This window comes from Sorex fumeus, unplaced genomic scaffold, assembly GCF_029834395.1.
Source record: "Sorex fumeus unplaced genomic scaffold, SorFum_2.1 ptg000061l, whole genome shotgun sequence".
In the NCBI taxonomy this organism is placed as follows: domain Eukaryota; kingdom Metazoa; phylum Chordata; class Mammalia; order Eulipotyphla; family Soricidae; genus Sorex; species Sorex fumeus.
Genome location: NW_026606118.1, coordinates 8442421 through 8468461, shown reverse-complemented (window position 1 = coordinate 8468461; position 26041 = coordinate 8442421). Strand labels below are relative to the sequence as shown.

The 26041-nt window shown below is 48.1% G+C and overlaps 1 protein-coding gene across 2 annotated transcripts in view; it reads right to left on the bottom strand.

Moving 5' to 3' along the window:
• TFB1M (transcription factor B1, mitochondrial) overlaps positions 1 to 24756 on the bottom strand; it is a 58275-nt gene extending 33519 nt beyond the window's left edge. For both annotated transcript variants that reach the window (XM_056126386.1, XM_056126387.1), the window contains exons 1-4: positions 24585 to 24756; positions 21928 to 22079; positions 6442 to 6550; positions 4591 to 4742 (exon numbers count right to left, since the gene is read on the bottom strand). In XM_056126386.1, the coding sequence (XP_055982361.1) occupies positions 4591 to 4742; positions 6442 to 6550; positions 21928 to 22079; positions 24585 to 24717 (546 nt within the window). In that variant the 5' untranslated portion in view covers positions 24718 to 24756. The remainder of the gene's footprint in view (positions 1 to 4590; positions 4743 to 6441; positions 6551 to 21927; positions 22080 to 24584) is intronic.
• Positions 24757 to 26041: the final 1285 nt, after the last annotated feature.

Sequence of the window (26041 nt, the reverse complement as noted above, 5' to 3'; positions counted from 1 at the left end):
ACCCCTGAACATTGCTGGGTGTGACCCAAAAAGCACAAAAAAAAAAAAAAAAAAAAGAAAAAGAAAACCCACTATTCAACCCAATGCAACAAAATCCTGCCCTGGACACTGGAAAATACAACAACAACAACAACAAAACCAACAGCTCACGTTGGGTGATACCTTGTAAAAATGCAGCAGGTTTGCAAGGAAGCCCAAGGACGGAGGAGAGCAGAAGGAAAGTGTGGAAGTGTGCAGATATGACAGGGAATGACGCGGGTGGGCTGAGCCCTTCAAACACCTGTTCTGAACACTGTGCCTCTGCACACGGACTCCAAGGGCAGTAAGAACCAGGACTGCAAGGGAAGGCAGAATAAGACCCAGTGGAGTCACGAGCCATAAAATCCACTCTCTGGAATAGACATACCCGGTAAAATCAATAGATCAGGCATGACAGAAAAGAGTGACGAATCTGAAGACAAGAGTAACTGGAATTTTTCTGTATTGGGAAATCAACATCCATCCCCCCAACCCCCCTCAAAAGAATAAACCAAATATCCATGCACTTGCTCCGCCAATCCCTTTCTCCCGCTGGTGACCCATGACTGGGTCACTAACTAGCCTTCACTAGCTAGTCCGTGTCTGGGCTTCTATTCTGGCCACATCCAACTGCCGTGGTGGCTCAGGTTTTACAGTCTTAACATCTAAGACACAAATCTCTCCTTACACTTTTGTTGTTGCTTTTTATTGGGGGGGGAGGGGCGGAGGTGGGAGGGTTGCACAGCCAGCAGTTCTCAGGGCTTACTCCTGTCTCTGTGGTCAGAGATCACTCCTGGTAGGCTCAGGAGACTATAGAAGGCATTGGGGATTGAACCTGGGTCGGCTGCATGCAAGACAAGAGAGCCCCACCCGCTGTACTATCTCTCCGGCTTCTCTGTTTACTCTCCTTTTTCCAAACTTCTCATGCAGGGGCCCAGGGATAGCTCAGTGGTGGAGCCCCAGCTGGCCAGCATACACTGCTTCCCTGTGGCTGTTGGTGATCTCTGCATCGAATGCATGCAAGCCCGAGACACACAGAAACGCGAAGGGAAGAGAAGTGGGAATAACTGAAAAGATTCGTATGCGCATATGGGTCCCTCCAACGATGCCCGAACATCTCTGCCTTCCTAGGCCCCGAACAAACACTGTCATGGGGGAAATGAGCATCTCCACTGTCCTGCTGAGGGTCTGTGCCATTTTCTTCGCTGGAGCTCAGTGATCTCTGCAGACTCGCAGTTGAGTTCTAGGATCACCTGCGCAGAGCTGCCGGTTTTCTCCCCAGGTTCCCAAAACAAAGTACCGTCTTTCTCTACACCATCTTCCCTTCTCTTCCCCAGAACGTAGCTGCCATGTGCTTCCATTCCTGCCGTCCTCGGCTTTTCAGTTGCCGAGCACTGATTCAACGGGCAACTCTTCTCGACACGAACCACTGACGGCTTTTCAACAGACACAGACATGAAAGCTATTTTGAAAAGTTTTTCCTCCTTCATCAGCTCCCATCTTTCCAAATGTTCTCTCTGGAAAGTCCCTCCTGCCTCTCCTGGACTGGGTCATTTATTCTCGAGATTTCACTCCATCCTTCTTCTCGGTGTCTCTCGTTATAACAAAGCCTACAAGGCTTTGGTGATTATGTCAGAAGCATTGACAGAAGTTTGCAAGGGAAGGTGTTTTCAATAAATGGGGCGAGGTGAATTCAGATCTCCTGTAGAGTCTCCTGCCCCCGCGCCTGGCTGTCCTCGCCAGGGCCCCTTGGAGGGGAGCGGGTTGAGTTTCCCTCCCCACCCCGACCAGGGCTCCGGCAGCCGAAGACCTCCAGAACCAGCCACCACCATGCTGAGACCATTCTCCACACGCATGAAGGTACCGGCAGAGGAACAAAGGCACGCGGGTCCCGGGGCTGAGATCTCCAAGCCTGCTCGGATCGAGGCTGAGCATCCTCCACCCAGATCCCCCAAATTCCAGTAGGCGGGGGTCACACCCACCAACTGGCCCCCTGGCACCGTGTAATCCCATCAACAGCCAAGACTCAGAGACTATAAAACCCAGCTCCCGGAAGTGCACGGCTGCATTCGCGGCCGTGCGACATCTTATTATCTCATTCCTACTTTGGACAAACTGGTAGGCTATTGAATGTAACCTGCCCACACGGCAGAGTCTGGCAAACTCCCCGTGGCGTACCCAATATGCCAAATACCAGTAACAATGATGGGTCTCATTCTCCTAACTCTGAAAGAGCCTTGAATATGGCATTTTTTAAAAAAATCTCAGGGCTAGGATGAAGGAAACGTTACTGGGGCTTGCTTGAGACAATTTATGAGTAACAGGATGGTCGTGATCGTGATCGAATTCAGATCCATAGGCAAGAAACGGCGAAAATGGTTTCTATTTCAACGACACACAAAATCAACCTCAAGGGGATTACAGATACACTCATGTAAGGTAAGACAATAAAGCTTCCTGAACGTCTTCATGATCTCAGGACACAAAAGGGTTTCTCTGACAAGACACAGAAAGAACCGTAAATTTGAGATTAAGAATGTCTGCTCTTTAAAAGATGCCATAAAAAGATAATAACGTGTCACAGGATAGAAGAAATACGCAACGCGTTTAACTAATAAAAGAGAGTATGAAGAGCAGGCAAACACCCCTGCAAATCTTGGCAGGACGAGCAGCCCACAGAAAATGGGTGAAAGGCAAGAACTTCATTAAAAAAAAAAAACGAGGCTACCCAAAAAGCTAAAAAATCTAAAATGTGGCTTAATTTTCATCAGAAATGAATAAAAGAGAAGAAAAAAGGAAAAGAACATAAAATATCATCCTCCCCAGATGAACAGAAACATACATATCAGCTATGGCAGAGGTTGGGTGAGGTTCGGGGCACCCAGGCACAGGGAATTCAGGGGGTGTCTTATAATAAGCAGCACGGGGCAGAGGCGCCACCCACCTGCTTTCTGACCAGAGGGCAACTTGGCACTGCCCAGTGGGGAGGGATCGAGACTCAGGATTCAGCACTTCCATTTCTGGGGGGCAGCCCGAGAGACACCCTGTCTACAAGCTCCGGCTGCCCTACACACACGGACACTCACGACCGTTCTCTTGGCAATAACAAAAGACGCAAATGAATTCAGGGCCCCCAAACGGGAGAAGGGACAGACAGGGGATGGCCCGGAGTGGGCAGCGTAAAGACCGATGGGAATCAGGAAGGGAACCGGAGCCGTGAGGAACACGAACCAACCCGACACAGGATGACTCAGGATTTCAAACACACGAACAAAAGCGCATGTTGCGTGACTCCCTGGGTACAAAGGATGGGCAAAAGTGGAGCTTATCGAAATGAGTCAGAAAGAGAGGGATAGTCATAGAAAGATTGCATTCATCTGGGGGATATAAAGTAACAAAATATGAGATTAATACCCAAGAATAGCTGAGATCAGCACCAGGAGGATTACTCCATAGCTTAGAGGCCAGCCGGGCATTCTAGGGGAAAGGGCAGCTCAGATAGAGAAGGGAGCACCAAATAAAGGGTGTTTGGAGGATCCTCCCAGGAGGGGAGATGCATGTCGAAAGTAGACTATGGACTGAACATGTTTGCCACTCAATGCCTCTTTTGCAGACCACAACACCCAAAAGGAAAGAGAGAACACAGGGGATTGCCCTGCCACAGAGGCGGGGGGGATGGGGGGATGGGGGGTGGGGGGGATACTGGGACTGGTGGTGGTGGAAAATGGGCACTGGTGGAGGGATGGGTATTTGATCATTGTATAATCGAAACCCAAGCACAAAAAATTGTAAATCTACAACTGTACCTCATGGTGTTTCACTAAAAAAAAAAAAAAAAAAAAAAAACGCAAAAAAAAAAAAGTGGAGCTTATTCACCGCAGAGAGAGAAAAATCCACGTGGTAGTTCAGATGCCAGCGAGTGGGTGTGGCAAACTCCTGGTACTGACCACACTGGGGGTAGGTGGGAGACGGCAGATGTGGCATGTGAGAAGGTGACTAACCTATGCCCTTGACTTAGTTGTGAAGACACACACACACACACACATACACACATGCACGCACACACTCACACAGACTCACACATGCACATGCATACACACACATACATACACACAGACATACACACAGACACACACACATGCGCACATACACAGACACACACATGCACATACATGCGCGCGCACACACACACACACACACACACAAATGCACACAGGCTCTTTTCTAACTATTCGTCCTAACACGAACACCAGCACCTACAGATCCCATCCTTGGTTCCCTGTAGCTGAGAAGCAGCCGGTCCCGGCAGGCTTCCTGTCTAGGAGTGAAGAGAGCCCAGCCAGGGGCAAGAGTGAGGCTCAAACCCCCCGGGGCCCATGTAAGCCCCTCACTCCCTGAGGCCCCGAGCCCCTCACTCCCTCTCAGCTGCGAGCAGAGACTCCTGGGAGCCTCTGGTGCCAACTCTGGTCTGCACTGTGCTGGGGCTTTCTGTAAGAAAACACCGCCAGGAGAAAACACCTTTTGGTCATGGAATTCGATGACCCCGTACGAGCCCCCGAAAGTGATCCTTACCTCCGCCACTTCCTTCTGAAATGTCAGCGTCATCGGGGTTCTGCCGTACGTGAAAGGCCCATCCTGCTGAGAAACGTTTTCCAGCCACTGGATGATAAGTGGCGTGGACACGCTAAAAGGCAGGTTTCCGATAATATGGACGTCTGGCGGGTCTGGGTGACAGGAAGAGAACAACAATTTGACCGGATTTCATTGATACAGTCTGAACAAAGTGGAAGTTAAAAGTACAATCACAGCTAGTGAAAGCAGCACACCAACAGCTGCAGCCCGAGCCGGGGCTGGGTCTTGCTGGGGGGGCTGGTGTGGTTCCATCTCAGCACCCCACCCCACCCCCACACACACTGCCCCCTCCATCTGTGGAAGGAGAATTTCCCAGCGACTTTGTTCTTTAAGGCAACGATTCCCACAATCAGCTTTAGATTATGAAGAGAAAACTTTACCTCCTTAGTCAAAGTACTCAGGTTTCTGACTAAGGAGAGGAAGGAAGCGAGGGAGGGAAGGAGAAAGGAAGGAAGGGAGAAAAGAAGGAAGGAAGGAAGGAAGAAAGGAAGGGGAGGGAGGGAGAAAAGAGAGAAAGGAAGGAAGGAAAGGGAGGGAGGGAGAAAAGGAAGGAAGGAAGGAAGGAAGGAAGGGAGGGAGGGAGGGAGGGAGGGAGGGAGGGAGGGAGGGAGGGGAGGGAGGGAGAAAAGAGAGAAAGGAAGGAAGGAAGGAAGGAAGGAAGGAAGGAAGGAAGGAAGGAAAGAGGGAGGGAGGGAGGGAGGGAGGGAGGGAGGGAGGGAAGGAGGGAGGGAGGGAAGGAGGAAGGGAGGGATGGGAGGGGTAAGAGTAGGGAGAGAAGACATAAAGAGAGAGAGAAGGATGGAAGGGAAGAGAAATGGGCAGAGGGAGGAAGGGAGGGGAGAGGGAGGAAAGAAGGCAGGAAGGCAGGAAGGCAGGAAGGCAGGAAGGCAGGAAGGAAGGAAGGAAGGAAGGAAGGAAGGAAGGAAGGAAGGAAGGAGGGAGGGAGGAAGGGGGAGGGAGGAAGGAAGGGAGGAAGGGAGGGAGAAAGAAAGAGAGAAAGGGAGGAGGAAGGAAGGAAGGAAGGAAGGAAGGAAGGAAGGAAGGAAGGAGGGAGGGAAGGAAGGAAGGAAGGGAGGGAGGGAAGGAGGGAGGGAAGGGGGAGGAGTAAGGGTAGGGAGAGAAGACAGAGAGAAGGGAGGGAGAAATGGGCGAAGGCAGGAAGGGAGGGGGAGGGAGGAAGGGAGGGAGGGAAGGAAGAAAGGCAGGAAGGAGGGAGGGAAGGAAGGAAGGAAGGGAGGAGCTCACTAGAGCGAGTCTCTTCCCACCACCTGGTCAAAAGCATCTCGTGGGAGCAAACCCACCCTAGAGGCACCCTCAGAAGTTCGGTTCAGGGGCCAGAGAGACAGTACAGTGGTTGGGGCTGCCTTGCAGCCGGCTGACTTGTGTCTGATTCCCCAGCAACCCACATGGTCCCTGAGCACCGCCAGGAGTGATTCCTGAGTGCAGCACCAGAAGTAACTTCTGAGCTATGGCTGGGTTGGGGACCCTGCTGTGCCCACCTTGCTGTGCACCCTTCCCCACCCCCCCCCCAAAAAAAAGTTCAGTTCATTTGAAAAGAACAAAAAATAAAAATGAAAGCCCGAGATCACATCCCAGTTCAAACTTAGAAAACACAATAAAGAAGTTGGTACCTGGGAGGGCAGTAGAAGAAAACTAAAAGCACATTAACAAACTTTTCTGACATGAATCGTAATGCAATTACACAATAAGCACACGGATATGTAACAAACGAAGCATGTGTGATCAAATGAATTATGGGGAGAAGGAAGAAATCAACCCAAAGGCACTCACCATCCTCCCATTTTCTTTTCAGCGTCCCGGGGAAGGCCTTCTCCACCTTAAATGTCAATACATCTCCATGGACGATTCTGAGCTTTCCAGGTGCTGCGTCGGAAAGCATCTATTTTATGAAAAAGTCAGGAAAATGAGCTCATATGATTTTGGAGAATAATAAAATTCATTTTTGTACTTCAAATTCGTGCATGACTGTATCTGCCTGAGAGGGGTCACTAATGAATGAAGAGCATAGCACGTCCACTTAAAACAGCTCTAACATTTCATGCTGGACACATGTGAACCACCAGAGACAGTAACTGGTGACGGTACTTTTGTGAATAATCTATGAATGTTATTTTATGTTGATTTTGGGTCACCCCTGGTGATACTCAATGTTTACTCTTGGCTCAGCACTCAGGAATCATTCCTGGCGGTGCTCTGGGATGCCGGGGGATCAAACCTGGCTTGGCTGCATGCAAGGCAAATGCCGTACCCACCGCAGTCTCTCCAGCCCCTATGAACATAATTTTGATCCTCGGAATGAACTATATTTCTCTGTAAATTTAGCAAACGCTTATCTATTAAATTCTGAGTTGCAGATTAAGAACGTTATAATGAAATACTGAGAATTAGTTGAGACGAACACTGTGTGAAAGATGAACTTGAGCTCAATCTCCTTTTCCGGGACCCCAAGCAGTACTCAGGGTATGTTGGGCTACCACCACCACCAGCAACACTGTTCTTTGTGGGCTGGGAAGTCCAGTACTCAGACCAGTGATGCGGCACTACCTGGGCCCAGCTACTTGGGGGATGGGGGGATGGGGGGGTGACAAGCTGGGGGCCTGGAGGGCTACTCTAGCGCTATTCCCAGCCTGGCCCCCTGACCTGAGCCTCTCCCGGCCCACAGTTTCATCCTTACAGCCAATATGCACATGGGGGCTCCTCTATGCTTGCCTGTGGACTGAGCCCAGCGCTGTCAGGCTGTGTTGGCTATGGTGCTGAGAGTCTCCTGTCCCCATCACACCCTGGCCATGATCCCTGTGACCCAGACTCACTGCACTCTGACAGTCAGGGCACATTATGATAACTGACACTTCCCAGCCTCTTTTGTTCGGCACTGTTTTGTTTGGAGGCCACACCGGTTAGTGCTCAGGGCTCTGCACTCTGGGATCACTCCTGGCTGGGCTCAGGGGACTCTGGATGTGGTGCCGGGATGGAACCAGGGTCAGCCACGTGCAAAGCAAGCGCCTTCCCGGCTGTCCTGTCTCTCCGGGCCCACCTCGACCTTCCAACACCTGCCTTGGGTCCCTTTCCTTTGATGAGAAAAGGCAATGGGTCCCAGGGGGGAAGCAGGCTTGCCTTTGATACCTTCTGTTTTAACTGTCAGCCTCCTTCAGAACTGCACTCAGGAGGCCCTCCAGGTGGCACCTGGCTCACAGGAGCCCCCTAGAATGCTGTTCTGGGCACCCAGTGCCCACGCCCCATGCGGAGATGGGGACTGCTGAAGCCCTGGGACAAAACTCCAAGCAGAGGCGGCCCGGGGCGCACAGGCCGGCGCAGGAGCCAATGGGACGCGCGCGCGCCAGAACATGCAGCCAATGGCAGGGCGGAGCGATATGCCCAAGGGGAAACCGCGGCTCCACCCAGGCACCGGCACCAGAAAGCAACCAGAAAGCAACACACCTGCACGGTCAGGTTCCGTGAGCTCTCTGCCCTTGGAAACTATCTTTTTAAGTGTATAGTAGATAGAGGTTCTGCTATACTTTTAATTTTATTTATTTTTGGCTATTTGGGTCATACCCTATGATGCTTAGAGGTTACTCCTGGCTCTGCACTCCAGAATTACTCCTGGTGCTGTTCGGGGATCATGTAGAACGCTGGGAATCGAACCTGAATTACCTGCGTGGAAGGCAAACATCCTATCCGCTGTACTATTGCTCTGGCCCCCACTATACATATTTTTTTAAAATGTACGTTTAATGTATAATAAAGTTGTGTTTACTAGCAACTTAGCAGACAAAATTAATAATGTCATTTTTTGAAGTTAATAAAAAGCTTCAATTATTATCTGGAAAAAAATTAAAATTTTAGCAAGTCACAGTAATTTAAACTAATCTAGGGGAAAGAAACAGTGTGGGGAGTACTTTCAAGGTTTACTGTCTCTACGTTCTGTAAGGTTTACTGTTTGGCGCTCATCAGACTGAATTTTGGCACGTCGCGGAAAGTTAAAAGAATCCAGGAGTCCCCCCTCCAACAAAAGATGCTGCCCAGTACAGCGCAGAGTCAGTTCTACCTTAGCAGGCCCTGCAGCTGCCAATGGTCCAGAAAAACGTAATAGCTTCTGCGTAAGCGAATGAAGACGGGAAAGAGTAGAGGGCCGTTTTCTCCGGGCCTGAGAGACTGAGCTCCCCAAATTCGGAAGGGCAAGTAACTTGCAATGGTTTGTTTCATGACGGTGAGGCAGAAGTCAAGAAGTCAAGAAGTCAAGACTTCGGAGGGACGCAGCTGTGAGGCCCACACTAGTGAGCGGCTTGGTGGTTTAAGTGTAAGAATCATCTAATCTGCTATGCTTAACCACAGCAGTTTAGCACAGGATCTGCTTTTTTTTGGGGGCGGGGGGGCGGTCACACCCAGCTATGCTCAGGGGTTACTCCTGGCTCTGCACTCAGGAATTACTCCTGGCGGTGCTCAGGGGACCATAGGGGATGCTGGGAATCGAACCTGGGTCGACCACATGCAAGGCAAACACCCTACCCGCTGTGCTGTCACTCCAGCCCCGCAGGGTCTGCATTTTTTTCTGGTATGAAAGTTCTTACGGATCGTTTTATTTATTTTTTTATTTTTTTAATTGACTTTTTTATTTATTTATTTATTTTTAGATTTACAATTTTTTGTGCTTGGGTTTTGATTACACAATGATCAAATACCCATCCCTCCACCAGTGCCCATTTTCCACCACCATGGATAATATCCCTCCCACCCCATCCCCCCCATCCCCCCCTGCCTCCGTGGCAGGGCAATCCCTTGTGTTCTCTCTCTCCTTTTGGGTGTTGTGGTCTGCAAAAGAGGCTTTGAGTGGCAAACATGTTCATTCCATAGTCTACTTTCAACATGCATCTCCCCTCCTGGGAGGATCCTCCCAACACCCTTTATTTGGTGCTCCCTTCTCTATCTGAGCTGCCCTTTCCCCTAGAATGCCCGGCTGGCCTCTAAGCTATGGAGTAATCCTCCTGATGCTGATCTCAGCTATTCTTGGGTATTAATCTCATATTTTGTTACTTTATATTTCCCAGATGAATGCAATCTTTCTATGTCTATCCCTCTCTTTCTGACTCATTTCACTTGGCATGATACTTTCCATGTTGTACCACTTGTATGTAAATTTCATGACTTCATCTTTTCTAACAGCTACATAGTACTCCATTGTGTAGATGTACCAAAGTTTCTTTAACCAGTCATCTGTTCTTGGGCATTCAGGTTTCTTCCAGTTTCTGGCTATTGTAAAGAGTGCTGCAATGAACAAACAAGTGCAGATGTTACTTCGACTATACATTTTTGCCTCTCTGGAATATATTCCCAGGAGTGGTATTGCTGGGTCAAATGGGAGCTCAATTTCTAATTTTTTGAGAATCGTCCATACTGTTTTCCAGAAGGGCTGAACCAGTCGACATTCCCACCAACAGTGAAGGAGTGTCCCTTTCTCGCCACATCCGCGCCAGCATTGGTTGCTTTTGTTCTTTTGGATGTGGGCCAGTCTCTGAGGTGTGAGATGGTATCTCATTGTGGTTTTGATCTGCATCTCCCTGATGATTAATGATGTAGAGCATTTTCTCATGTGCTTTTTTGCCATTCGGATTTCTTCTTTGAGAAAGTTTCTGTTCATTTCATTGCCCCACTTTTTTCCCCCCCTTTACATTTATTTATTTATTTAAATTAAATTTATTTATTTTGAATACCCATCCCTCCACCAGTAACCATTTCAGTATGAATGACTCTCAAAAAATTAGAAATTGAGCTCCCATTTGACCCAGCAATACCACTCCTGGGAATATACCCCGGAGAGGCAAAAAAGTATAGTCGAAGTGACAGCTGCACTTGTTCATTGAAGCACTGTTTACAATAGCTAGAATATGGAAAAAACCTGAGTGCCTGAGAACAGATGACTGGTTAAAGAAATTTTGGTACATCTACACAATGGAGTACTATGTAGCAGTTAGAAAAAATGAAGTCATGAAATTTACATACAAGTGGTACTACATTGAAAATATCATGCTAAGCGAAATGAGTCAGAAAGAAAGGGACAGACATAGAAAGATTGCATTCATCTGGGTAACATAGAGTAACAAAATAAGAGACTAACACCCAAGAACAACTGTGATAAATACCAGGTTGTTCACTCCATGGGTTAGAGGCCAGCCGCACACTCTAGGGGTAAAGGCAGCTCAGATAGAGAAGGGAGCACCAAATAAAGGGTGCTGGGAAGATCCGCCCAGGATGGGACATGCATACTGAGGGTGGTCTATAGTCCGAACATGATTGCCACCCAATGTCTCTTCTGCAGACCACAGCACCCAAAAGGAGAGACAGAACAAAAGGGAGTGCCTTGCCACAGAGGCAGGGTGGGATGGGGGATGGGAGAGTGGGAGGGATACCAGGATTGTTGGGGGTGGAGAATGGGCACTGGTGGTGGGATGGGTACACGATCAATTGTATAACTGAAACCCAAGCACAACAACTTGTAAGTCTACAACTGTACCTCATGGTGTTTCACTAATAAAACAAACAAAAAAAAAGTGTATATAATGCCAATAAGAAAAATGGGAAAATTAATCTTGAAAATTAGAAGTAAACTTGAAATATTTCAACTGTTTTATTTATGACTTAATAAAAAAAGTAAATCAATAAAAAAAAAAGACTTACAAAAAAACTCCCTTACTTTTAACTTAGTTCTATACCAAGTTCCTTCTCTTGGGAGCTCCTTTTCTTTTCTGCTTTCAATAAACTTCTGCTATGCAAAAAAAAAAAAAAAGGACAGGAGTGTAACCTATTAAAAAACAACAACTGTATTTACTGAAAGCATTTGAGCAACAGCAGAGCATCCTCCAAGCTTGCTTCATACAACTAAAGCCAACAAGCTCGCAGGCCAGAATCAGAGGCAGCACTCAAAGCTCATATTTCTTTCCCCACGCCGATATATAGAAAGTCATTAAGCAAGTAGTAACTACAACTAATTTAAAACAAGACAAAGCCTGGCTCGCTGACATTTAACCACAGGTGCTAACTAGTCAACGGTGATTGAATTTTCATCTTTCGCCCTCCTGATGCACACAGCTGCATATCAGAAAATAAACTTTATCCACATTTACCTTTCTTTTCTAGGTTTCAAGTTCTGGATTTTTGGATTTCCTCATCAGGCTTCCTTCCCCGTCAATAGCAGAGAGCTTCCATTTCTCTGGGGCTTCAGGGGGCTTGGGGAGGGGGTGGGAGTTCCAGGTTCAAACCAACGGCCACATTCACACATACAAGGCAAGTTTTCTGGGGCTGGAGCAATAGCACAGCAGGAAAGGTGTTTGCCTTGCACGAGGCCAACCCAGGTTCGATTCCCAGCATCCTACATGGTCCCACGAACACCGCCAGGAGTGATTCCTGAGTGCAAAGCCAGGAATGACCCCTGTGCATTGCTGAATGTGACCCTGCCCCCCCAAAAAATATTTTCGGGGCCTGAACGATAGCACAGCAGGTAGGGCATTTTGCCTTGCACGTGGCCAGCCCAGGTTTGATTCCCAGCATCCCATATGGTCCCCCAAGCACCATCAGGAGTAATTCCTGAGTGCACGAGCCAGGACTAACCCCTGAGCATCGCCGAGTATGACCCCCCCCCCCAAAAAAAAAGGGGGGGCAGAGAACATCCCAGCCCCAAGTGCTGCTGTTCTAAGACCCTGGTGGTCCTCTGCCGCCACGGCTAGGTAGCGCTCTCTCCCCGGGTCCCAGCTGCGGAAGCAATGAACGCTGCTGCTCACAGCTTTATGGAGAATCCTCGCGGCAATTATGGGGAGAAAAAGTGCTATACAAACTGAAATGATGGCACGATTACAGTTTAAATAGCCATTTAAACACCTAATGATATTCAGCAACGCCACACAGAACCTTCCTAACCAACCGCGGATAGTGAAAAATGTTTTCATTATCATAATGCTTTTCGGGGGCGGGGGTGGGGTGGGGATGGTGGGGGGGTGGGGGAAGACCGTGATTAAGCCCTTCCAGAATAACACTGGCGCGTTACACTTCAAACCCCGAGGGACTATCTCATAAGGGGCCAAAGGCGCGGCGGGCCAGAAAGGCAGAAACTCGATTACAGCCAAATGAGTCTTTTTACAGACACTCTTAAATTGTTCCATCATTTTTATTCCAGATTTCAATCCTATATTCTTCCAAAATGAGGCACAAGTCAGTGGAAGAGTACAAGGCCTCCATTAAATAAGGCTGAGAGAGGAGAAGAGGCGCGGAATCAGGAAACTCGGATGTGCATACACAGACCATAAGTGCTGATGCTCCGGCAGAAACCAGCCCACACACCCGGCACCTGCTGCATCACTCTCGCTGGGTACCGGGAGCAGTTATGCCAAGTCCCTCCATCACGATCATGATCACGACCATCCTGTTATTCCTCGAATGCCTTGAGCAGTCCCCAATAACGTCTCCTTCGTCCTAGCCCTGAGATTTTTAAAAAAGTGCCATATTCAAGGCTCTTTCAGAGTTAGGAGAATGAGACCCATCATTGTTACTGGTATTTGGCATATTGGGTACGCCACGGGGAGTTTGCCAGACTCTGCCGTGTGGGCAGGTTACATTCGGTAGCCTGCCAGTTTGTCCAAAGTAGGAATGAGATAATAAGATGTCGCGGCCGCGAATGCATGAATTGGCTCTTCCTCGGGAGGGAGGAGGATGGATTTGTACAACTGGGAATCCTGGTGTGTGGGGGCGGCGGGGGTGGGGAGGCGCTGCTTGCGACATTGCTACCCAGTCTTGTAACTGCAGCCACTCAGAAAATTGAACTTTGGTGGTGGGGGCGGGAGGGTCTGCCAGCTGTTAACCCCCTGGAATTTGATTGTACCTCCTCCTTCCCACCCACAAATCTGTACTCGAACCCTGTGCAGGGGCGGTGGGACAGCGGGCTCCGACTCTGGGAGTTTGTTCTTTTGCTGAACGAGCAAGTCCTCCAGTTTTCTTTCCCATGGAGGTTGTTTCAGCTACAAACCACTTCATTCTGCTGTTTAAAATTTTTAAAATTTTAAGATTATTTTAAATTATTTAATTAAATTATGCCAAGTCCCCCAGCGAGAAAAAACATGACTTTTTCTTAGCATCGAATATCGTAAAGGGTGCGTGAGGCTATAAAAGGAAGACTTATGGTCTTCCATGTCAGTGGGAAAACAGAAAGCAGGAACGCTCTTCGCATCACACCAACTTCCCTCTCACTGCCAAGGTCTGGGTCGGAGCTTTGGGGGCCTGGACTGGGCCAGCAACTATGCCACCTCCCACCCCCTAGCTAACTTATGGGTGCTCTGACCTCGTGAAGGATTTATGCCATTTCTGAAACTCACGGCAATCAACTCCCTGAGAACAAAGAGACTCCCCGGAGCCACTCTTCCGTGAGATGCCACAGGAGTGGAAGGTCCTGGGCTGAGCACCAATCACTGAGTCCACGAACAGCCGTGCAGCTGGGGCGTGGCTGACACCAGGGCTGGGCAAAACTGTCAGGTACACAGGTGAGGAACGCAAGAATCGATTACTGGTGGGGGTTGGCAGGTGAAGAATCAAATTTTCTTCTTCAGGAGAGGACCCAGAAAAGCCCACGGCTGTGACTCACGAGGGAGCGAAGAGGTTGTTCAAACACATTTCTCTAAACTTTTAGGCACCGTGTGGGCCGGGCAGGCTGGGTACCCGCCCTGCCAAAGCTCCTGCAGCTGCAGCCTCTGCCCACCACAACTGAGCCCACGACTGAGTTCTGCCAGGGCTCAGCTCCATACTCCACGGATACTGTTTGCAGAGATGCCAATCTGTGCATAACTGCAGGTACCCGTGGCCCAGGCTGAGAACTCGGGTGCTTATTTATGGAGTCGAGGTGAGCAGCCTACCCACCCCCATACCCTATACTTCTGGAAGCTCAGCAGCCACGTCCACTATCCCCATGTGGACTCCTCAGCCCAGAACATACATCCTGAAGTCTCTGTACCTCCCAAAGCCACAATATCATCACTCCTCCTTAGACAAGGACTTAACAACCATGTGATCAGATATAACAACGCTCTATCTGATTTGAATACTGCAACTTTGTTATCTAATCAATTTTTTTTGTTATCTAATCAATTTTAATTCTAGAACTATATCAGTCATTGTGGCTTTTTTCTACAATAACATAAATTTTTTTGGAAAAAAAAACATGAACTTGATAAATGAAACATTTGTCTCTGTGAATGATTATCACTGAAGGACTCTGAAACGTCAGCTGGCATTTTATTTTGCTTGGTTTTGATTTAAGAAAAAAAAAAAGGACCTTGGGGCATGGGAGCAATAGTCCAGCAGGTAGGGCACTTGTCTTGCACACAGCCAACTCAGGTTCAACCCTGGCAATTCATTTGGTCCACTGAGCCCTGACAGCAGTGAGCCCTGAGCTAGATTTGTGGGAATTTGTTATAGCGGCAGTAGAAAACTAAAAACAAGGGAAAGATGGTTTAATTGAGGAGGAGGGAGAGGAAGCCAGGACTGTAGTTTGGCTTTGAGAAAGCCATTTAAAAACAGAGACAAAAACAGGTACAAGGAGTGGGGGGAAAGACCATTCTAGCACCAATGAAAGGAAAGCTAGGATGGCTCTAGTCACACCAATGCAGTGATCTGGGGCTGAAGAGGTCATTCAGAGTTAATAGATAACCCCAGTTTGATCTGGGCACCACATACGGTCCCCAGTGTACTGCCAGAGTGATCCCTGAGCACAGAAACGGGAGTAGTCCCTGAGCACCACCCTTGTCCTCAAAACAAAAACTAAACAAAAAGTAATATATTTAGTTCAAAGCAAGTAGACAAAAAGAAGGGCCATATTTAAAACAAACAAACAAACAAACAGTGGGTGGGGAGAAAAATCAGTGAAACCAAAATCTCTTGTGTGTGTGTGTGCGCGCGCGCGCGCATTGTTTTCTTGAGAAAATCAAGGGTCAGAGAAATAGTAATGTACTTGGCCTTCATGTGGTCACTCCAGGTGGCCCTGGTTTGATGCCTGCACTAAATCTGGTCCCCAGGAGCACCAGACACACAAATGGGAGATTCAGGTCTGAGGGGCGAGCACCTCTAGATTCCACAGAGGGTTGGATTACTGTGAAGGAAATCAACACAGTCTATTTAGTAACACAAACTCAAAAATAGTTGTTTCAGTTACCCAACATCTGTTCAGCACCTTCCCTTTTTTTTCCTTTGCTGCTGGAAGGAGAGGCTCCCCAACAGTGTCGGGGGGGGGGACTCCCCAACAATGCTGGCCTCTGGGGCGGGGCCACTCCTGGGAATACGCAGCCCACTGGACCGAGTGGCTCAGTGCTGGGGATGGTGAACGCTGAGCAGCTCGGGGCCAACTACGGGTGCCTGAGGGTGCTTCAGGACCACCCCCCAGCAGTGCTCTGAGATCCATCCCCTGGGAATTGCACACGTACAGGAGAGCAGCAGCAGCAGCAAGGCCACTCATGGAGCCAGGGCTAGGGATGAGGCGTTTCCACTCAGATTTTCCAGTGCTCTGGGGAAACGGACTATTCTCATGACTTCCTTCCAGATTATCAACAATCCTTAATGACCAAACTGCCCAGGACAGGTGGATAATAATTTCATTACTTATATTTAAAAAAAAACAATTCTTAGTAAGTATGAGATATCAATTTATTCCTCATAACAATCCTACAAGCAAATTTGGGGGTGGGGGCGAAGAAGGCTCTTCTGGTCGTTTCTTTTTCTTTGGGAAGTTGGTGAGAGACGCTGAGCCACACGCAGTGCTCCTCAGGACTGACTCCTGGCTCTGTGCTCAGGGATCTCTCCTGGCAGGGCTTGGGGGACCACATGGGGTGCTAAGGGTTGAAACCGGGTCAGCTGTGTGCAAGGTAAGCCCCCTCCCCACCGTTCTCTCTCCCCAGCCCCTAACAGAGAGATTTGAAGACGTGCTCAAAATTAGTAAGAGGCAGAACTTCAAACGTAGGCAGTTTGAGGCTGAAGTCCACATTCTTCACTCTTCATGTTACTCTATTCTAAGGATTTCACATATCAAACATGTTTCCTTACTTTAAAATACATGGATGGTAGAAGACGCTATTTCATGTTAATAATATAAGAACTGAATTAAGCTATGAATGACAGCCTTTCAGCTAGAAGGCATTTGATAAATGACTACAGTTCCTTTAAAAAGTAATTCGATTAGCTTAGAAAGCACTAAAATGGAATCCTTCAAAATAGATCACACTCCCTCTGCCGATACTTGGTTTTATGATTAATTCAGTACCTCTAAGAGAAGGTGGTTTTACATACTGAAACATTCTTTACAGAAAAAAGAAGTCTGCTTGGCATTTTAGTATGCAACATTTTCTTTTCAGACAAATTCCCGTGCTACATACAAAACCCTAAATGCTCATTTTTACCTTTCCCTCTGAACAGATGAGAAGTCAAATACACATTTTCTACGGAGTAATGCACCTTGAAAATCAGTCTTCAGATTAAGAAAAATAAGTGAAAAAACTTTTTCCATAGCCAATGCTATGGAATTATTTTCCATAGTCAATGCTATGGAATTATTTTCCATAGACAATGCTATGGAATTATTCACCTCCATCATCATTATTATTATTGTTTTTGTTTTTGGATCATACCTAGTGCTATTCAGAAGTTGTTCCTGGCTGCACACTCAGAAATCAGTTCTGGTGGTTTGAAATCACTCCTGCACTCAGAAATCACTCCTTACGGGGTGCCAGGAATCAGGTCTGGGTTGGTCGCGTGTAAGGCGCCTTACCTGCTGTACTGTTGCTCCAGCCCCTCACTTTCACTATTAAGTGACACAGTTAGTCAACCCATCACTCAGGTACATCACCGACCTTATTTCCCAAGCTAGACATGACTGAACACCTGCGCTGTGCTAGGTACTCTTAGTTGGGAGGCAGCTAGCAGGGAACAGAGTTTTCCCCTCCTGACACTTATATTCAGAGTGTGAGGCTGACAGATAGGTGTGAAATTAAGAGTATGTGGGACAGTGATTAGACTGATGAGACAAAAAAAAAAAAAAAGAGGCCAGAGGTCGAAATGCAGGCCATGGGGGAGGGCGGCTGGGAGGAGAAACAGCTGTTTCTAAATCAGCTGTCTCCAACGATCTATCGCTGACAGCCCACAAGTGAGTCCAGCCATTCTACGTCTGTCCCTCTCCTCTGACTCATTTCACTCGGCATGATACTCTCCATGTCCATCGACGTATAAGCAAACTTCATGCCTTCATTTTTCCTGGTGGCTGGTGGTATGACATTGCGTGGGTGTGCCATAGATTCTTTGTCCACTCGTCTGTTTGGGTTGTTTCCAGACTCTGGCTATTGTGAACAGCTATGCTGTTCTATGCTGCAATGAACACCGAAGTGCAGATGGCTTTTCCGTGTTGTTTTTGGGCCCCCAGGGGGATATTCCCGGAAGTGGTACTGCTGGGTTGTATAGAAGCTCAATTTCATTTTTTGAGGAATGTCTGTATTGTTTCCCAAAAAGGAATGGACCGTAGTATGAGACGGATACCCAAAGACAGCAGAAACAAGGGCAAGGAGGACAGATCCATGAGTCTGCGTGTGTGTAGGGGTGTGAGGGGGGTGCGAGGGGTGGGGGGCAGTTAGGACCGAGAAGGGACCACTATGGCCATGGCAGCTGGAAATGATCACCCTGGACAAGAACTGAGTGCTGAAAGGAAGTAAAGGGACAGACATGATAACATAATGTTTCAGCGCCTGTATTGCAAACCACGATGCCTAAAGAGAAAAGAAAGACGTGGTGGGGAGGAAGTTTTCATTATAGTGGCAGGCTGCAGGAGGGAAACTAGGGACATTGGTGGTAGGAAATGTGTACTAGTGACGGGATGGTGTTGGAACATGGTGAGATTGAAACCCAGTCATAAACAGCTCTGTAACTGATTCAATTAAAAAAGAACTGAATAGGGGCTGGAGCGATAGCACAGCGGGTAGGGCATTTGCCTTGCATGTGGCCAACCCAGGTTCGATTCCCAGCATCCCATATGGTCCCCCGAGCATCACCAGGAGTAATTCCTGAGTGCATGAGCCAGGAGTAACTTCTGTGCATCGCTGGGTGTGACCCAAAAAGGAAAAAAAAGAAAAGAAAAAGAAAAATCTATCACTGAGATCAGAAAAGAGAATCCAGAAACCAAGATGGTAATGAAAAGAAATCTGATTCCCCTACATGCTAACAGGAAAGAATTAAAACAGAGGGTAGGATTGATCTTAAAAGAAATCTGGGGGCTGGAGCAATAGCACAGCGGGTAGGACGTTTGCCTTGCACGCGGCCAACCCGGGTTTGCTTCCCAGCATTCCGAGCACTGCCAGGAGTAATTCCTGAGTGCAAAGCCAGGAGTAACCCTTGAGCATCACCGGGTGTGACTCTCCAAAAAAAAAAAAAAAAAGAAATCTAAGAGTGAAATGAGGATTGATCCACACAGGGGTCAATGAGTAAATAGGAAGGGAATGCGCAGAATATTCCATTACTTTTTATCACCTCATGATCTCACCTAAAGTCACAATATCCCCACTGCTCTGCCCAACTATCAGACATAGACCTTAGAGCAAACACAGGCAGCAGTGTAAATCAGGAGAGAGCTCACAGCGCCGAGGCCTGCCTGCCTCACGGGGGCCTTCCAGCTCACAGCATTGGCATGACCCCCTGAGCATCGCTGGGTGTGGCCCCCTCAACTTTTAGAACAGCGAAAGTCACTATGAAATAACACCTCCCCTGCTTTTTCCCCTCAGATAATCTGTACCACACACCAATCCCAAAATAAAGCTATAACCTGAAATCGAATCTGTTCACAAACTAGGGCTGGCACGTGGGTCGATAGTACAATGCAACAAGCCTTGCAGACCTGAGTTCCATCCCCAGCATCACACACAATCACACATACACACAAACATACACACACACACAATCTACTGGCAGACCTAAGTTCAATACATACACATACACACAGAGACATACACAATCTACTGACAGACCTAAGTTCAATACACATATACATACACACACACACACACAAACTCTACTGGCAGACCTAAGTTCAATGCACACACACATATACACACACATACACACACAAAAAAAAATCTACTGGCAGACCTATGTTCAATACATACACACACACACACATAGTCTATTGACAGATCTAAGTTCAATACACATAAACACACACACACACACACACACACACACACACACACACACTATCTACTGGCAAAAGCAAATAAACCTAAACATAATATAAGCTTTCAAAACACAAAAACTGTATATAACCAAAAGACAAGAAAAAAAAATCACTGTTTCAAACAACCAAAAAAACAGTTGCAGGTACCCAAATGTCTAGATTTCAAATTTTCTCAAACTGTTCTGATAGAAATTAACATTTTCCCCCTTTTAATTCATACACAGGTGTGAGAAAATACTAATTTTATGCCAGGAGGCCCTCTTGTATGAAAGCAATAATCCTAATGCATTAGAGTGTATTATTCCATTGGACTCACCTCATCTGAGTCACAGGCTAAGGGCTCTTAGAAAGTTTCAGAATTACAGAGAAATCAAAGGCCTTAAGTCATTAGCGGCCCCCTAGGTAGATTTCAAAGAGCGCTGACATACTCTGTTCTATTTCACAATATTTAAAAAATATAAGTCCCTCCTGTTTAAATCCACATCAACTTCCCTCAGTTCCTTCTGTTTCCACTCTTTCTTAGAAGAGATCTAAAAATACTTCTCCCTCTTCTTGTTTTTTCTTTGGTCTGGGCTTACTTCTGGCTCTGCTCAGGGGACCATATGGGGCATTGGGAATCAAACTCGCTCTACATATACAAGGCAAGTGCCCAACCTGCCGTACTTTTGAGGGGCATATTTTCATAAGAAAAGAAGCCTCCTCTCTATTTCCTTCAAGTATTTCTCATTCTTCAATAGCACCTACTTTTTTAATGATACAATTTCATCTCGCCCACACGGCAAAGCCTGGCAAGCTACCCCGTGGTGTATTGGATATGTCAAACACAGTAACAAGTCTCACAATGGAGATGTTACTGGGCCCGCTCAAGCAAATCGATGAACAATGGGAGAACAGTGCTACAGCGCTACAATTTCATTCAAAATTCCTCTTAAATCTCTACATACTTCATTTCTTCAAATAAAACACCGCCCTCCCACAAATGCCCAAGCTTACCAATTAGGCTCAAGGAAGCATGTCTTTCCCTGTTCTGGTATGATTTTCTAAAATGAAACGAACTTCTCAGAAGTCATGCCAATAACAAACCATGACTCTAATCTTTCATGGCTCCCTGCGAACATCTTTTTAAATAGGTTATGGTACAAGCAGCACACAGAAGGCTAAACACTGAGGCGACCACCACCACCACCAAAACACCAAGTTCACACAATACAATCTGTTAAACACAAACACACAAACCAGGCTTGTTCACTCTGTGGTCAAAAGAATGTGCTAGAAATGCACTTTCCTAGATCTCTGAAGACTAGGAGTAAAACCCTTGTGAGCTGGGGCGGACATCTGAAGGATCACCTCCACACTGGCTAGGAATCGTGGCTCAAGATTTTAGCTGGGCTTTGTGGACTCCCACCACAGAACGGAGGTTACCAGCGAACACTGAAGGGATCGGGGCTCCACAGACTCTGGTGGGAGGACACTGGGGCTTTGGCAATGAGCATGGCAAGACAACATTTTTAGAAAAGGGGTGATACTGCACCCCTAAAACATAGTCTTGCAAATCAATGCTGTATCACTGCATCACTGTCTTCCTATTGCTCATTGATTGCCTCGAGCAGGCCCCAATAACATCTTCTTCGTCCTAGCCCTGAGATTTTAAAAAGTGCCACATTTGAGTCTCTTTCAGGGTCAGGAGAATGAGACCCATAATTGTTACTGGTTTTTGGCATATTGAATACGCCACGGGGAGTTTGCCAGACTCTGCCATGTGGGCAGGATACTTTTGCTACCTTGGCTTAAATAAATAAAGAAAATCTGTCCAGGGAGATAACTAGAAGGGGGAGGGTGTCTACGCCGGGGCTGGATGCCAGCATCTCAGGGTTCCTTGTGCACAGCTCTGTACGGCCCTGGAGACTACAAAGCAACCTGTGGCTGGCCAAGTGTTGGCCCCAGGGCCCAGCAGAGCTGTGGGGCACCAGCACCCCTGCACAAAAGAAAGGAGAGTTTGTTTTCCGTGAGTCACTCACCTGTAACCCAGGGATAAACCGACTGTCCTTCTCAACCACCAGCAGCTCAGCCACGCCGGCATTAAGAATGGATCTGGTGATCCCACCAGGGCCGGGACCCACTTCATACACATAAGCGTTTGTCAGATTGCCAGCTTTCTTCACAATTTTATCTGCACGAGAGAAAGTTTTTGTTATCGAAATTATCTTGGCAAATTTCAAGGGTTGCCACTCCAGAAAGACAAAGGACAGGTACAAATTCTCATTGGTTGCTAAGCAAGTCATCTTCTGGATATAACAGATATAATATCTCTCGTTCCAACCCAACAGAGTGGTCCCTCAATATTCAGTCACACCCCGGATGAACTGTACGTGTTCTTTAGCAAAAACAGGATGATTAGGACAAAGCTCCTAAAGAGGGCTAATACTCTTTTACCAAATCAACTCATTTCTAAGAACTCACTAGATAAGCAAGTGACACTTGCTACAATTGTTGGACACTAGATAAGACTACTTTGGCAATTCAGAATTTTCAGTTATGCTAGTTCAAAATCCAGAAGCAAAACATGCTGTCTACAAACTAGCTAGCTGGCAGCGAATACAGTAATTGAAGTAATTTCCTAGACTCTAAGGCTTGGATGAGTAGTAATACAGGGGGTACAGTGCTTGCCTTGAAAGCAACTGACCCTGGTTCAATCCCCAGCACTGCATGTGGTGACCCAAACACAGGGCCAGGAGTAAGCCGTGAGCATCTCTGGGTGTGGTCCCCAAACAAAATAAGAAACAAAACAAACATAAAAAGAAATTTCAGTTATCTGTCATTTTCAGGGGGGAAAAAAGTTAATCACGATTAATTGCAAGCAAGCAAATTCATATAGAAAAATTAGTTTCTAAAATGCGCTTCTTTAATGTTCATAGACTGTAAGAAATCATAGAAAAGCAGGTGATTGTGGCTTCATTGAAACCAATCACTAGTCACGGTAAAATATATAATGGATGGATGGGTATCGCTGTGAAATACTAAAATCTGAGTAACAGAACCTCCAGGGGCAGTGGGAATTCAGCAACGAAAACTTTCAGTACTTCTGTGCAGTGTTCTGATGGCCCTTTTATGAGTTGTTACTGAGAATTTACCTTTGTAGGTTTAACAGCGGAAAAAGTGAACCATCCGTGCCTTCCTTTTGTCTTAATGAGTGCAGGGAAGACTGAACATTCCCTGCCACCCTCCCCAAGTTCTTCACTCACTATAACTGGGAACTACTGGGTGGATTTAACTTCTCTGAAAGGGGCTGCTTGTCTGTTTTATAGATGCAATGCCAGAGAGAGAGCAAAGTGGACAGAAGGACTCCAGCTAACATCCAGGCTTCCGCTACCCCAGATCACAGCCTGAACAGATACACAGTTAGCCCCAGCTTTAAGGACTCAGTTTCACATCTATAGGTGAAAGCTAGGCCAGCAAGGCCTATCTGCCCTCACTAACACTTTTTAGGCACATTCGAAGGCAATTCGAATTCAAAGAAGGAAGGGCCAAGGGAAGTTAATTTTAATTACTTGGGATTCCTGCTTGCTGGTCTCCTACCAGAGCTTCTCCCGGAAGAGAACTTGGAGTTCCTCTCTTAAGGATAGTCTCAAAGAGGAAATCCCAGGGCCGAGACACCCCAGTCTAATTCTGCAAGTCCAAACGGCTCCCACAGCCCAGGAAAAGCTACCTGAAGAGACTCACATTTTGCATCGTGTTTATAATGTAGCTAGTGAGTCTACAATGTAGCTAAGTGACCACAGAAACGCCTGTTTTCTGCTGAGAATTTTCAAGGTGGTAATGTTTTACATGCCACAAGCAGAGAAGGAAGCAGCGATAAGTGGTTTTATCCAAAGCCTGTTTCTGGTGGGCAGGAGGGCTCCACGTCCAATGGAATAATACATCTCTCTCTGTGTGTGTGTGTGTGTGTGTGTGTGTGTGTGTGTGTGTGTGTGTGTGCATACACATGCGCACATTTTGTGAACTGAACTTCAGATCTTGAACATGAGGTTTGGGGACGTGATTAATTTATCATTACAGCTTTAGAGAAAGAATCCAAATAGAACGAAAGAGCAAAGCCTCCAAGAGGACAAGAGTGGTGGACAGTGGACCAGCTGCGGGTGTTACCCCAGCTTATCCGGGGGGCCACTTCGCCTCATTCCCAGAAACGTTACGGGGTGGCGGCCAAACGAAAATTCAGCACGCTGTGCTCTTCGGCCCGGGGGGAGGGAATGATGAAGATAATGAAGATGATTTACTGTACATGAACTTTATGCCCCCAGAACAAGGCTGCGAAGGCGCTGCGGGCACGTGGACTTGCTGACAAGCTCCAGGAGGGCGGAGCTCGGTGCCACTGCAGCACCCGGAGCTCCTCGGTGCAAGCCCCCCGGTACAGCCTCCGACCCCCTAACCCTGACCGCGCTAGGGGCCGTGCTAACGCCCTACTTGGCCACGCAGCCCGGTCACCGGGTGACCGCCCCCCACCCCGAGTCGGGGCCACCGCGCGCGTCCTGAGCCGCCTTCTCCAGCCCGCGGCCACCCGGGTCCACCCCGCCGGGCTCCTGCGTGGGAAGCCTCGCGACGGCGGGTTCCGGGGGTGCCCACGTCCTCCCCTGGGGGCGCGGATGGGGCGTCCGGCGAGCACTGCAAAGCGAGACACCTGTCAGCCTCAAGTCCAGCAGGAAGTTCTGGGAGAGCTGCTTCATGGCGTGCAATCGGAACAACTTAATGATTTCTCGAATGGTGGGCAAAGGCGGGAGGCGGAAAGTGCTGAGCTTCCCAGACGCTGCCATGACCCGGGACGCGCGGGGCGCCGCGACCCCGCGGCTCCAACAGCACCGGGCGGCCCGGGAACCCCGGGAGCGCTAAGGCCCGCCCCCACGCCCATCTCATTGGTCAGTAGGCCGCGCCGGAAGTGCCGCGCTTGGACAGGAAATCCAGGCGCCCCGGGAACGCGTGCGTAACATCCGGCTGCGCGCACTGCAGGCTGGGGACGTGCCGGTGTCTGCGCTCGAGGGTGGGGGGCGGAGCCTGCCGTGATTGGGTGGTGACCCGGAAGGCGGGGCGAAGGCGGGGCCTGGGAATGAAGGGGGCGGGGCGGAGCCCAAGCGCCTTGGAGACCTGCGAGCCGCTGCCCTGTGTATATTTATAGTGATTTAGCGGACGCTGCTAAAGCGACTCTATTCAGAGTTGCGGGTAAGGGAGATTGAGGAAAACTCTTAGTGACTGACGACAGTTTTCTCTAAAGTTGCTGTTTAGCAACATGCTTTTAAAATCTCCGCACTGCACAGGTTTTGCAAGTGCAGCAGCAACCTATGCTTTGCATGCAGGGTGCCCTGTTAGACCTTAGGTCTACACTGCGCCTAAGTCTCCAAGAGCTCTGCCGGGTGCAACCAGAGCACCAAGCCCCCGGAGTGCTCCTGAAAACAAAAATAAAACAAAGCGCGCGGACACGCACACACACACACACATACACACACACACACACACACTATCAGCACTGTGGCACTGGGCGGCAGGCTTTAACTTCTCAGTCTTAGTGTTTTGTTATTATTATTTTTTGGCTTTTTGGGTCACACCTGGTGATGCACAGGGGTTACTCCTGGCTCTGCACTCAGGAATTACCCCTGGCGGTGCTCAGGGGACCATATGGGATGCTGGGAATCGAACCCGGGTCGACCCGGGTTGGCAGCGTGCAAGGCAAATGCCCTACCCACTGTGCTATCACTCCAGCCCCAGTCTTAGTGTTTTGATCTGTTAAACAGCTATAATGTCAATCATAAAATTGTGAGTTCTGATGTAAGAGTTTGGTGTTGAAATTCAGAATTTCGTGCTTAAGTCCGCAATCAGTGGAGCCTGTTACTATCACTTAATCACTTAACTTCCCGTTAGTCGTCGATTTGCTCGAGCGGGCGCCAGTAACGTCTCCATTTGTCCCTGTCGCGTGCTAGTGTAGCCCAATGGCATCTGTTTGCTCCGGGAACATGAAGGGCCTCAAACCGATCGTTCATGATCTTGACGAAGAAGTCTGACCATCTGGTAGGTGGGCGGCCATGCGGTCTTTTGACATCCCGTGGAATCCAATCAGTAACAGCTCTAGTCCAACGGTCGTCTTTA